Below are 14,524 nucleotides of genomic sequence, written 5' to 3'. Positions count from 1 at the left end.
TATCTAAGGGAGGAAGCAGATTTGTTTGGAAAGAGTGGCTTGATCGGGAGTTATTTTAAGAATCCGTTATTTATAAAGCACATCCTAATTTATCTACGGAGTAGAAAGTAACTACGTCACGTCAGGCCCCCCTTATATACATATTAATCAATCAAAACCGCTAATCATATGGCCGCGGAGTGTTCCAATCCCTAGAGCTTTCGCTCGCCTACAAATAGTCTGCTAACTATACCATATGCCATATGAACAACAGAAACACGGTATAGCTTCATAGAAATCAAGGCATACTCAAGAAAATGGCCACCAAACCAGTAGTGATCCTTGTGGCCTGCTTGTTGTTTTGCATTATCCACAAAGGTATAGTATTCTGGATGCCAAACAATCACCATGGAGTAATTGGTAATCAGATTGTCTATCTCCAGGTCCATGCAAGACGCACACATAATCTCTCTTTCTTTATTCATTGGTTTACGCAGGTAATGCAGATGCTTCAGGAGCAGCCTGTAGAGCATCAGATCTGGTCGTCAACACGGACACTGAGGCTGATCCAGGAGGGAGGCCGGAGTACTTCGTGAGGGTGGTCAACACTTGCGCCTGCGCCCAGAAGAACATAAAGCTGGTATGCCCAGGGTACAACTCGTCCATCGTGGTCTACCCGGCCAGCGCCATTAGCCCGGACGGCGACGGCATCCTCTGCACCCTCGTCGGCGGCGGCCCGGTGGAGTCGTACGGGGCGATCGACTTTTACTACGAGTGGAGCACCAAGTTCAGCTTCGAGCCCATCTCATCCACCATCGTTTGTTAGATAATAATGCGAACAAATGATACTCCGTCAATAAAAGGATGTCGGGAGATTCGTCTAAATTCGGATGTATCTATATACTAAAAAGTCTAGATACATTCGAATTTACATAAACCTCTAACATTCTTTTATGGACAGAGATAATATAATATTATAATTTTTTTATCTTATGCCAAATGTGTTTATTCAGGTGCCGACTACATCTCTCCATGGTAGCATTATTTGATCATTACAGATTTCTAGTGCATATAATTGACGGGATCGAAACGTTCTGATTTTGATTTACCGAAGGTTAAATCGTCATAGCATATTTGTTTCTCCGTGAAAGTCTATGGTCTAATTTGTATAGTACTAAAAATAGCAACTGCGGGTCTCATGTTGGGCCTACTGGGCCAACTGCGGGTGATTCAACCCATGCAGCTCCCGGAGAAGACACGCCTCCTGCCTCGCCTGCACCATCGTCGATGACTTCGTCGCTGGTTTTTCCAGTACCTCCTGCACCTGATCGCGTGCACCAGATGCAGACCCGTCTCCGTGCCGGTAAATCTGTGCCGAAACGATGGACTGATGGCACAATCACCTACACAGCAGCTCGTGCATCCGATACTGAGCCCACTTCTGTCAGTGCCGCACTTCTGAATCCCAAGTGGAAGAAAGCAATGGATGCCGAGTTCTCAGCACTCCAACGCAATCAAACTTGGACGCTTGTCTGCACAGAAAGGGTTCAACATCATTGACAGCCGGTGGGTTTACAAGGTAAAACGCAAACCAGATGGATCGGTGGACAGATTCAAGGCACGTCTTGTCGCCAAAGGATTTAAACAGCATCACAACATCGACTATGATGACACTTATAGCCCGGTGATCAAGCCAACCACCATTCGTGTCATTCTATCTCTCACTGTGATGCAGGGGTGGCAAATGAGGCAACTGGATGTCGACAATGCGTTTCTGCATGGTCATCTGGAGGAAGATGTCTATATGATTCAGCCCGCTAGTTATGTTGACAGCAGTTTTCCGCACCATGTCTGCAAGTTGGAGAAGTCACTTTATAGCTTGAAGCAAGCACCGAGAGCTTGGTTTGCTAGACTAAGCAGCAGATTGTAGGAGCTCGGATTTATTCCATCGAAGGAAGATGTGTCATTGTTTGTTTACAAACATGACCAGTGTTACCATATATATGCTAGTCTATGTTGATGATATCATCGTCGTTAGCTCAACTGCCAAAGCTGCTGATCATCTTCTTGCTAAGTTGCGTTAGACTTTTCCTGTTAAGGATCTTGGCCATGTTGGTTATTTCTTGGGCATTGAGGTTAAGCATCAGCGTGGTAGTCTGCATCTTTCTCAGCAGAAGTATATTTCAGATCTTCTAGCAAGGACGAATATGACTGAAGCCAAGACAGTGAGTACTCCTATGGCCGTAAGTGACAAGCTGTCACACTGTTGGAGTTCCACTTTCCTCTGAGGATGTGACAAGATACAGGAGTGTCGTAGGAGCTCTTCAGTACTTAACCCTGACCAGATTGGATATTTCCTTCTGTGTTAACAAGGTCTTCCAATTTCTGCGGACACCTACAGATGCACATTGGTCAGTGGTAAAGCGTATTCTTCGATATCTTAAGCATACACTGTCATTTGGTCTTACTCTTCATGGTTCGTCCTCAAGTTTGCTGAGTGGTTTTTCCGACGCTGATTGGGCCGGTTGCCCGGATGATCGCCGCTCAACAGGAGGGCATGCTTTATTTCTTGGAGGCAATCTCATTGCATGGAGCTCTAGAAAACAGCCCACTGTTTCACGCTCAAGCACCGAGGTGGAGTATAAATCTGTTGCGAATGCAACGGCTGAAATTATTTGGATACAAGGGTTGCTGCAGGAACTGGGAATATATTTGAGTCGTGCGCCTACACTTTGGTGTGATAATTTAGGCGCCACATACTTGTCAGTAAACCCCGTATTCCATGCACGCATGAAGCACATCGAGGTGGACTACCATTTGGTTCGAGAGAGAGTTGCATGCAAAGTGATAAGGGATTAACTTGTCAATGCCTACGGATTGTAGACTAGGGTTTAGTTGGATGTAGAGAGCAAGTAGATCTCGAGGGTTTCAGCCGGAAAGTACTCGACTATTAGAAAAACAAGGTTGTGTTGATAATGAAATCGATCCTCTCTTCGTCCCTTGACTCCCCCTTATATAGGAGGCGGAGCCAAGGGTTTCGTGATACAAAAGTTACAGAGTTCGGGAGACAATCTGAGTCCGTCCCGTAGTAATTACAAGTCAATATTCCTAATACAATTCTATCTTTCCAAACTCTCCTAACTGGGCTTCCGGGCTTTATAATCTTCGGGTCGTGGGCCTTCAGTAAAACCCCGGGTACCATCTTCGGCAGGCCCATTGAGGATGCCTATGTCACAAAGCTCTTGACATCAGATTCATTTCCACCCATGATCAGCTGGCGGATGTTCTAACTAAACCTCTTGCTACACAATCATTTGTAAAATTCAGAGACAATCTTAACATGAGCTTACCATGCTCAGATTAAGGGGGTGTGTTAGACAGTTATGATTGTATATTCAGTTAGCACTGTTGAGATAGATGTTGAGGTTTGTTAGCTAGATAGGAACGCCAGCTGTAGATGCTAACCGTGTAAACCCTTGTACAAGTAATCTGCATATATATATACATGTCGAGGTTGAGCCTGAGGGCCATCTCGCCTCCTTCTAATCTTCTTCTTTCCATATACTTTTACAGAAACAAGATAGTCTACCTTTTTTTTAGCAAAGCATCCGCCTCCTTTGTTAAATCACCAAGAGTCGGGGAATACAAACGCCCTCAGGCGGATTGCCGAGCCAAACACACCTCCCTATTGGAGAGCCCAGAATCAAGCGAGCCAGATCATGAGGCTCATTATTCGAACATCTATTTTCATGAACTAAAGAAAACTCACTAAACGCTGATGAAGACGTCGTTATTTCATGCATGATATGGCTATATCTTCCTAGATTTTGCTCCTTCATCGCGTTCAGAAGTGATAAACAGTCACTGGCCACCCGGCCTGATCCTTTGGACGGAGAGGTCCAAGGCCAGGTTAGTGCCTTCTCTGACTGCCAACACCTCAAGCACCTCGGGGTCAGAGATGCCCTGGAGAAGTACTGCCAACGATCCCAGATACTCGCCATTCGCCCTTCTCGCCACTGCAGCAATCACCCCATGATCTTTACGTCTTGCAACCGCTGCATCTACGTTTACCTTCACAACTCCGGCAGGAGCCGGAGCCCATTTAGGATGATCATGCTTTGGCGCCGTCCCTCCCTTGATTGTTGTGTTCTTCGACTGATTAAGATCAGACAAGAAACTCTCCACAAAATGGTGGGTGCTAAGTGGATTTTGAAAAATCCCCTCATGAATCACTTTCCTCCTTGCATGCCAGACAAGAAACTCTCCACAAGATAGTCTACCTAACAGTTCGTGAAACGGAGCGCATAAGTGGACGATAGATGGGCCAAGCCAACAGAGCGCATAAGTGGACGAGACGAAGCTGCTAGTGCAGGTGCGTGTCGCCAAGTCGAAAAGGGCATCGCATTCGCAATTTCGCATCCACCTACGGGTACGGCCCTCTTCCCACGGCCCGCGCAGCCGCACCAACAAACTACTCATCTCCCGTGTGCACGATCAAACAAGTAGACTTGAATTTCCGATCACCCGCCGAGTCCGCGTCCTCCGATCCAGAGGTTAGCTCCATGAATCCTCTTGCCCTCCTCCGCGTTCCGCGCGCACGCCCTTCGCTCCCGCTCGGCGCCTCCGCCCCTGCACACAGCAGCGCCATGGCAGCAGCAGCCGGCCGCCTCTCTCCTACGCCCGCGCGGCGGCTGCGTGCTCGTTTGTCATCCCCGTGCTCGGCGGAGGCGGCCCTGCCCGGTAAAGATGAGCAGGAGGAGGAGGAGCTGTTCGACTGGCTGGACCAGTGGTACCCGTTCGCCCCCGTGTGCGACCTCGACCCCGGCGCGCCGCACGGCAAGACGGTGCTGGGCCTCCGCGTCGTCGCCTGGCACGACCGCGCCGTCGACGAGTGGCGCGTGTTCGACGACAAGTGCCCGCACCGCCTGGCGCCGCTCTCCGAGGGCCGGATCGACGGCAAGGGCCGCCTCCAGTGCGTCTACCACGGCTGGTGCTTCGACGGCCGTGGCTCCTGCCAGTTCATCCCGCAGGCACCCGCCCTCGGCCCCACTGTAATCACGCCGACCCGCCCGCTCGCCATGGATCAGCTTTCAGCTCCCTCTAGTATCTTCCTCTCGACTGATGCTGTGCCGCGCGCAGGTGCACAAGAACAGCAAGGCGTGCGTGGCGTCGTACCCGACCGTGGTGCAGAATAACATCTTGTGGTTCTACCCGATGGCCGGCGCCGAGCACCGGGACGTGCTCCAAAGAAAGCGGCCGCCTTTCATCCCGGAGATGGACGACCCCTCCTTCCACACCATGTACACCATCAGGGACCTCCCCTACGGGTAAAATTTAACTCGCCTGCATCCTCAACCTCCATTGCTATGCTCTCAGGTGTTGATGCAGAGGAAGCCGCGCATCGTTTTTGATTTGCAGGTACGACGTGCTCGTGGAGAACCTCATGGACCCTGCTCACCTCCCCTACGCGCACAAGGGGTTGACGCCAATCCCCGCAAAAGATGACGACGGCCCTGCCATGGCGTTCATTCGCACGAAAGGAGACCCCGGAAGATATGCCCTCACATGATCGGCCATGTCCAATTCAGTTTAAGGATCCAACGGGGTGTTGATTCACTTCTCGTACCTTCTTCTTTTCACAGTTGAGCTCGACAAGGAGGGTGGCGGGCCGATGAAGATGAAGATAGAGGAGGCCAAGGCTGGCGGGTTCCTGTCGCCGCAGGGGAACGGTGGCTACTACCGGTTCACCGCACCGTGCACCTTTCACGGCTCGCCGCTTCCGAGTGAGGCCGAGGGAGAGGTAGCAATTCATCAGCCCTATGTACTGTCTCCCATCCCGTTGCTGCGGATGAAAGTGAACTCGCACCAATTTATCCGCAACTTAACCTTGATTTGGTTTGGTTTGGAATTTGGACAGGACAAGCAGAAAAATAAGCCTTACTTCATGAATGTGTTCATGTGCGTCCCGGTGGCGCCGGGGAGGAGCAGGGTGATCACCGCGTTCCCAAACAACTTCGGCGTCTGGTTGGACAAGATCATGCCACGGTGGTACTTCCACATTATCCAGAACGCCATCTTGGACTCTGACATGTACCTCCTTCACGTCGAGGTAACGATTACTCTAAAATTCTGATCGGGATCCAGCCATCCAGGGTACTTTGCTAACCCATTATTCTTCCTTCATTTCAGGAGCGAAACTTTGCTGCCGCCGGTGTTGACAACTGGCAGAAATCTGTGTACGTGCCTACGTCGTCAGACAGCATGGTAATCGCCTTCAGAAACTGGTTCAGAAAGCACTGCAAGAACCAGGTCGACTGGGCTGCCCCAATGGTCCATCAGCTTCCGGCTACTCCTACCAAAGACAAGCTTATGGAAAGGTAAAAAGGCGCAGCAGCTACCCTCAAAAAAATCAAAAAAGACACAGCAGCTACCGTTCTTCTTGACTGCAACCTGAAGCTCGGAACACCTGAGAATTCAGTGATAATAACAGCTTTGAACGATCTTGTGAACGGCGTCCGCAGGTACTGGTCACACGTCGCGCAGTGCAGGAGCTGCAGCGTAGCGCTCAAGGCCATGAAGGCGCTGGAGGTGGCCCTGCAGGTCGCCGCAGTCACAGTGGTCGGGTTCCTCGCCGTCGCCAAGGGGACGCTGGCGACGTCCGTCGTACAGAAAACCGTCGTCGTTTCGTTAGCCATTGCGTGCTTCGCTGCGTCCCGCTGGCTCGCGACCTTCGTCGAGAAGACCTTCTATTTCCAGGATTACGTTCATGCTTACAAGTGAAGACATGTCCTGTATTTCAGTGGCTGTTACTGATAGGGATTTTCTGTATAAAAGAAGCAGTACATTCATGCTAATGTATCGAGCCTGTAAGAATAATTTGCCACGGTTTATATATATATTTTTTTAGAAGGGAGTTCGTGTACAACATCAGCAACAAGAACGCACACGCACGAACAGAGGAAGGAAACACACACCACACGGCGAGAACGGAGCCACCACGCCGCACACCCAAGGAAAAAAATAGCGCGCTATAACAAAATAGCGTCGGCTGAAAAATACGCTATTAGCGTGCTATAGCGCGCTAATAGCGCGCTATAGCACGCTATAGCGCCGAAAATGATGTAGCGTGGCATGTCCAGAAACGCTATAGCGTGCTATTAGCGCCGAAATAGCGCGCTTTTTTTTTCCATGCGCACACCTCCTTCGAGCTCCAGCAGCAAGCCACCGGAGAGGAAGAAGGCGAGCTTACCTCGCACCGAAGACGACGGCCCGACCAACCTTGTTGAAAAGCTGCATGATCCAACCGACGCAGGCGCCGGCATCTGAACGGTGAACGACCATCAGCTCGAAGCCGCCGCCAGCACCACCCTTCTTCCACAACGCCATCCGAGCCCGCCGTCGAGGAGGAGCTTCCCGCCTGCAACTCCCACAGATCTTGAGCAAAAGCACCGCCTAGCACCGAGGTGAAGGCCGAAGAACCCCACGAGCAAGAGCCAGCTCCGCCGTCACGAACGCCGGCTCGGGGGGAGGCACGGTTTATATATTTTACCGTAATCGATTCCTCGCATGGCACACAATTCATTTGTTACATGTGATTAGGGCTATAAGAGAATCAATCTGTGGTTGGATGCACCCCTAGCTCACCAATGTGAGACACCATGTTTCACAGGGATGGATTTTTTTAGTGGGAGGCGATATTTTTGTCGATAGCAAGATGTTTATGGTGAATTTGTCAATCTCAAGATCCACCGAATTTATTTTTGGGATTTTGTTCTTTGAAAAGGTTAAAGTACTCATAAAGGTAGGATGCACATATGTGCGTTTATAGAGATGAATGTATGCACGTATTTGGAGAGTGTATGCGTTAGTAGGCCTTTAAAACTTCGATCTGTATTAGTGACCGCACTTGAGTTCTCTTGGTGGCTTACTAACCTTGTGTCAAATTTGCGGTGCCTAATATGGTTCCTCCTTTTTTTTGGGTTCGGTCACAGTATGACCTTTGTAAACTGGAAACTCTCGAAAATTTAATTCAGCTCAGGGTAGAAAGGTGTGGTTAACACTTTGTCCACTGCAAATTCTGGCGTGAACACTGATTTTTTTTTTAATTTACAAAGGTCAAATTGGTGATCTAATGTAAGAAAACAACTTCCAGTTTCTGATGCTACCCTGCGACGATGCAAATATGGATATCTTCATGCCTCCACGCAGACTACTCTAGGCGGTGGGAAAACAACTTCTTTGTGCTATGATGGTTGGTGTGATCATGGACCTTTTGAGCCTTTGGGAACCTCACTTGTACAAGATTGTAACTAAGAAAATCTATGTGTCGCCAAAGATATTAAAGATGACAAGTGGATCAGCTCTATCACCAAGCTAAGCATGCATGTCCAAATAACACAATACATTGAATTATGGGACACTTTAGAGGTCATGCATCTATCACCTAAGCAGAGTGACTCCATCTCTTGATCTTTGACGTAGAACGAGACTTAAGGGTAAGCTCCACATACTAGGCACAGTTTCTTAGCAGCCACCCTAGTTTGATGCCCAAAAGATCTGGAACGCGCACGCCGAGCCGAAATGCAAGCTTTTTTTACTGACTCACAGAAAGCTTTTGACAACAGTCATGCTTTCGATGGGCCTAAGGACCCTTCCTGCCCCGTTTGGCTCCGCGTCTCGAAATGGCAAGCCACTAATTCAAAGATTGTCCCTATAGCTCTGGTATCTAGAATCCCGTGCGATCTTGTGACAACAATGTTGTTGGGATAGCCGGTCAGAGTTTCATCCCGTCCATCTCGAAATGGTAGGACAATGTTATTATGGGCAAGTCAAAGAAGGAGTAACGCCGTATTATTAGTGGCCGTCTCTTCTATATGCTCTGGAACACATGGAAAGAAAGGAACCATAAGTTCTTCACTGAGCGGCGGCTCACACCTACATCGAAGTGGATTTAGTGTCTAGATTCTAGAGAGGACATTCTCCAAAGAAAGCAACCTTTCACCACCTTCGCACCGGCCAACCCCAGCCAAAGAAGACTAGGTATTTTTGTTTATTTTCGTGGGTTTGGCATGTTCAACCACAATATAAACATGGTCTCCATATTCCATATACAAGGTGCAGTTTCTCTCTTTTTATATGAGAAGGATCATGTAGGTTGCTAAAGATAAAGCTAGGCAAGAGAGAGCAAGTGTGTCCTCCTCTTATGCAGGCTAGCCTCATTTATTCCTTCCATTGTTCTTTCTAAGGGTTGGTGTAGGAGAGGAAGAAGTCGGAGCTTCACCAGTGTTTCCTATTCATGAAGTATGAAGATATGCACCTCAGCCATGATCATTTTACATACTTCGGCTAGTCACAAGTGATGCGGTTTCTTAAAACATTTATGCGGTAAATTTCTTCAGGATGGTGAGGCGATGGCTACATTGTCAGAATAAGATCGTCCCTGCTCTATCCTCGCTCCAGTGGTGCATCTAGCACCGTAGGAGGGCGCGTGAAGTCGTCTGTCCGGCAGATCTCCTGCGATCCGATCGGTTTCTATGTTCATTGGTGTGATTTTGGATCAGTCTCTTCCGATCTACAATTGTCATTATTGACGATGGTTACTGCTCTGCTCTGGTGCGCTGGTTCTTTGGGGCCTTAGCATGACGACTTTCCGTATGTCTACTACAACAATCTCTACTAAGACAAGTTCTTTTTTTGCGAATAGGACACTGGCATTAAAAGAAACACCGAACGGTACAAAGCAGCTCAAGAAAAACGAAAATTACAACAAGATCCTTGAGAAGCCCTTCATCTTCAACCTCCAGACCGTGTCGACGGCGCGCCGCCGCTGCCGCTCCTCCCTGAGCCAGCCTGACGTTGTTGGTTGCGGACGGGAACTCGCCGAACGGGTCGAAAAGACCACAGCCGTCCCTGAGACGAAGAAGTAGGATGAACTGCCAATGAAGCTCCTTGACGATCCGAAGATCCCCACAGCCAGAAGAACTCCTCGAAGACCACACCATACCCACAAGCTTCTCGACGTAGCCGTTGAGATGTGGTTGAAGCCGGGGAAATATTATTGCACGAGGCGCTGCCACCCACTGAGCGCCGCCCCTACAAACAAAAACCATAAAGACGAGGAACGAAGCTCCCAAAATTGGGAAACGGAGCCCTCCCACCGACGAGAGCCGTGATCTGCCCCACCTCCATGGCCCGAAGGCCACAGAGGCGGCCAGATCGGAGGCGGCCGCCGACGGAAGGCAGAGAACCCTAATCGCCTGAGGTGAAACCTTTAGTTTAGAAATTGACCAATGCATATGTTGTTACTAAGACAAGCTTTGCCTAGCTCCGGTGATGGAGGGGCGATGACTACGACTCGCGCTAGTGTTTGTAGTTGTCTCTAGGTGGTCCAGTGGCCTCTTTGTAATTTTTATTACTTTTAAGTTTTTTTATACTACTGTTGAAGATTATTAAAAGATCTGTGGAATTTTTGCAAAAAAAAAAGAGAAATGTAATCGCGTCCAACTCTGGTAATCCGTCGATCGTGTGCACATTCCGTCGTATACGAGTTCTATAGGAGTGTACGTACGTAGTCCGAGTAGGGTTCCTAAGTTCTCCGCCGAGTCGAGTCGGGTGTGTGTCACCTTGCCGTGTATAAACACCCAGGTAGACCTTGTGATCATCTGAGAGTTGAAAGCAATAAAAAAACAGGCACGATTCGGCCGGGCCGGCCGGTAATCCATACATCGATCGATCCCGGCGTGTGTTCGCGCTCGACATACCTCGGCTCAGTAGTCAGCACAAGGAAAAATGATCATGGAGGAGGTGCAAGCAGTGAAGCTGCCGGAGTCGTACATGGTGACGCCGAGCGAGGAGACGCCCGTGCATGGCCTGTGGCTTACTCCAATCGACCTCACGTGGGCGACCACAGGCCACATCCCCTTCCTCCACTTGTACCGCTCCGCCTCCGCCTCTGCCTCCGGTGCCGGTGCCGTCGACGACGACTTCTTCGACGTGGCCAGGCTGAAGGCGGCGCTGGCAAAGGCTCTCGTAGCTTTCTACCCCCTGGCCGGCCGTCTCGGCGTGGACACCGACGGCCGGCTAGAGATCGACTGCGCCGGCCAGGGCGCGCTCTTCGTGGTCGCTCGCCCAGACCTCACCGTCGACGACTTCGGTAGCTCCCAGCCGTCGCCGGAGCTAAAGCGGCTCCTCTTTCCCCGCGTTGAGGACCACTCGCCGTCCCTCATGTGCGGCGTCCAGGTGAATTTCCTAAAGTGCGGCGGGGTAGCCCTAGGGATGGCGCTGCACCACATCGTCGTCGACGCGACAAGCGCGTTCCACTTCTTCCAGACCTGGTCCGCCATCTCCAGGGACGGCGACGCGGCGGAGGCGACGCTGGAGCGCCCATGCCACGACCGCACCCTCCTCCGCCCACGCTTCCCGCCCGTCGTCCACCCGGACGCTCTCACCGTGTTCTGCCCCCCAAATCACCAAACCCCATCCCGTGACCACTCTCCCCGTGCTGTCGCGAACCAGATCTTCGTCCTCTCCAAGGACCAGGTCGCCGCTCTCAAGCGTGTTTGCGCCAGCGGAGTGAGCACGTTCTGCGCCGTGAGCGCCCACTTGTGGCGGTGCATGTGCGCCGCCAGCCGGCTGCCTCCCGACGCCACGACGCGCCTCATCTTCCCTGCGAACGTCCGGGCCAGTCTGTCGCCGAAGCTCCCGGGCAGCTTCTTCGGCAACGGGATCATCATGCTGGGCGCCACGGGCAAGGTGCGGGACATAGCCTCGAAGGGGCAGCTAGCCTCCGTCGCCGGCCGGATCAGAGGCACCATCAGCCGGATGGACGATGAGCTGGTGCGCTCGGCGATCGACTACTTTGAGATCGCCGGCGGCCACACAAGTAATCAAGCGGGAAGCATGCCGAAGACTGAGCTGAGGGTCGTCAGCTGGCGCGGCATGCACGATGCGGATTTCGGGAGGGGCAAGCCGCTGATGGTGCATCGCGCCGTGCAACCGTATGCCGGGATCGCCTACCTCATGGATGGCGTCGGCGGCAGCATGCGCATCCTCCTGTCTGTGGAGGCTGCAATTGTCAACGACTTCAAGCGTCTTCTGTTATATGCCAACTTTTAATCGAGAATCATCGTCTCGTCGAAAGTGCATGCTGCTCTTCTTAACATCTGGCTGTCGGTTTGAGATACGATTTTTAGGTTAAGTTACAAATTTTGTGACTCATTTGTCCGTCTACGTATTACAAAAAATGGTTGTATTAAGTTTTCAAAATTTTGCACACAGGTACTTACATCCATTATCTGAATGCGATAATTCTTTCGGATTTTTCTGAAGGGCTAGGCTACACAGTGCCCAGGCACTATTTAGTCTTCCATGGTGCCCCACCCAAAAATAGAAAAGAATTAGTTAACTGTCACTATTACTTCAAAAAAGGAAATCCCGATCCCTCACGTTTCCTCTCCACACAAGCTCTCCCCATACCACCATCGCATGTCTCCTTGCCGTGAACCCATTTTCCACGCCTTCGTTTTACCATAGTCGGGCCCATTTCTATTTAGTAAAATTAAAACAGAGGATCTTGGTAAGAACAAAAATTACATCCCTCTAAAAAATAATTCATAATGTTTATTTTATGATCCAAATGAGGATGTACAAAATACAGCGATGGATGTAAAAATATATAAAAATTACATTCAAAATCATCAAAATTGGGATCACAAATATACTCTAGATGTAGAAAAATGTACAATATACAGCGATGGATGTAAAAAAATATAAAAATTACATTCGAAACCACCAAAACAGTATTATGACTTACACCTTGATCCATTAAACATTATAGATGTAGAAAAACGATGAAAACTACATCCAGAGTGGAAAAAAGAAAATAATATAGTTACATCCTTCTACTGATGGGAAAGTCAAAAAGTTTAAGAGCCAAAAATTAGTCTGCAAAAATTACATCCATGACATAATTTACGTCTTCATATCGATCTGGAAGTAAAAATATTTAAGAGGCAAAATTAATCTGCAAAAACTACATCTATGAACAATTCTTAGTGCCTGCAATAGAATAGATCAACAGTAGCCGTAACCTTGAGGATGCGGGCACCTGAAACATCCTCAGCGCGAGCGCCCTGGACGCAGGCTCCCACGCGAAGGATCTGCTCCGCCGCTGTCTAATCGCCGCCCTTGGCCGGGAGGAGGACCCCGACGACGCGGGCCTGAATGGAGTGGTCGTCCGCGCCCATGAACTTGGAGGCGGGGCGGACGAGCATGGTCTCGATTAAGACGCTGGGCTTGTCGGGCAGGACGTCGTGTGCGGAGCTCGCCGTCGCCAGGAGGGCGGGGCACGCAGCAAGGCCACAGATGTGAGGGGCAGCGTCGTCGAGGGCCTGGAGGCGCGAGCCTGGAGGGGGAGCAGTGGAGGTGAGACCGGTGTTGGGAGAGAAACGAACTGTTGGTCGACGGAGGCAGCTCCCCTCCCGCCTTGCTGCGGCAAGCACACATGTAGGTGCCCGCTACGTCTCTCAATGGTGGCGCCGGCCTCGCGGGGCCAGAGAGCCTCCTCGACGGCGGTCTCGCACCGCGCCACCCGCCTCATCCCCTGCTCCGCCTCCGGTCGCCGGCCGCCACATCTGCGAAGAGGTGCGGGAGTGAGATGTGTTCGACGGAGGTGAAGAATGGGGAAATTTTGACCGACGGTCTCTTCTCTCTATCTCTCAAGTATTTAGGAGCGCACACGGATCGGGAGAGTCGTCAGATTGCGATCCGATGTTTCAGACCGGGAGCACCGCCTAAAACTACACGGTGCCCAGGCAACAATTAGATATTGGGTTTTCTGAAACCTGAAAATACTGTTTTTTGTGCTTAAAAAATACTTGACTTTTCATTATGGGCCCTTCTTGTGCACTATCGATTGGCTGCGGAGTTGGGTACCAAAATTTTCTCCTACCCCACCCGATCCATAATATTAATAAGTGTCACTGTTTTTTGTTGAATATATTAGCAAATTTCCCCATGATTTAATCAAAGAAAACAGTAGATAAAACATGACTAAAAAGTTTGAGACTAAACTAGTCATGCAAATCACCATAGAATAAAGGAGCAACAAGTCTAAACAGATTGATAAGAGCAATGTGTTTCCTGACAATGAGCCTGAACATATTGCTAGGAGAAGGAAGAACATCATGATCTCATAAAAGGAAGGCAAAAACACATACGGTCCAGAAGAGGAACCAGCGGTGGTGTTGTCGCCGTTGAGAGCCATGTCGCTGAAGAGGTTGCTGATGACGGGGAAGAAGTCGTCGTTGGGAAAGTAGTCGTCGGCCTCCGTGTCGATGATGAAGTCAGCAGTCGCGCTAGAGCGCTACCCAAAAACCTTATCGCCTCTCTCCCGTACAGGATCACAAGAGACGGGGTTCCGGAGGCCTGTTGTCTCGTCCAGCGGTGCACGCCGGTAGACGGGATGGAGAAGTCTTGAGCGGTGGCGCAAAGCTCTTGAACCGAGTGGTAGGCGCATATGGTGCTGTGTCTCGTCGTGTATCTCTGG

At 50.3% G+C, this 14,524-nt stretch overlaps 2 protein-coding genes across 2 annotated transcripts; both read left to right on the top strand.

Moving 5' to 3' along the window:
- The first annotated feature begins 4,541 nt into the window (after positions 1-4,541).
- LOC124669612 (protochlorophyllide-dependent translocon component 52, chloroplastic-like) lies at positions 4,542-6,857 on the top strand. The gene is made up of 7 exons (XM_047206198.1): positions 4,542-5,030; positions 5,119-5,306; positions 5,398-5,532; positions 5,620-5,779; positions 5,897-6,088; positions 6,169-6,356; positions 6,501-6,857. The coding sequence occupies exons 1-7, from the start codon at positions 4,542-4,544 to the stop codon at positions 6,757-6,759; spliced, it is 1,611 nt and encodes a 536-aa protein (XP_047062154.1). The 3' UTR covers positions 6,760-6,857.
- A 3,916-nt stretch (positions 6,858-10,773) lies between these two features.
- On the top strand, positions 10,774-12,093 carry LOC124705587 (putrescine hydroxycinnamoyltransferase 1-like). Its single transcript, XM_047237292.1, has one exon. The coding sequence runs from the start codon at positions 10,774-10,776 to the stop codon at positions 12,091-12,093; it is 1,320 nt and encodes a 439-aa protein (XP_047093248.1).
- The last annotated feature ends 2,431 nt before the right edge of the window (positions 12,094-14,524 follow it).

The sequence above is a fragment of the Lolium rigidum genome, chromosome 1, assembly GCF_022539505.1.
Source record: "Lolium rigidum isolate FL_2022 chromosome 1, APGP_CSIRO_Lrig_0.1, whole genome shotgun sequence".
NCBI lineage: Eukaryota > Viridiplantae > Streptophyta > Magnoliopsida > Poales > Poaceae > Lolium > Lolium rigidum.
Note: the sequence above shows the minus strand (reverse complement) of the source record. Positions and strands in the feature narration are given on the sequence as shown.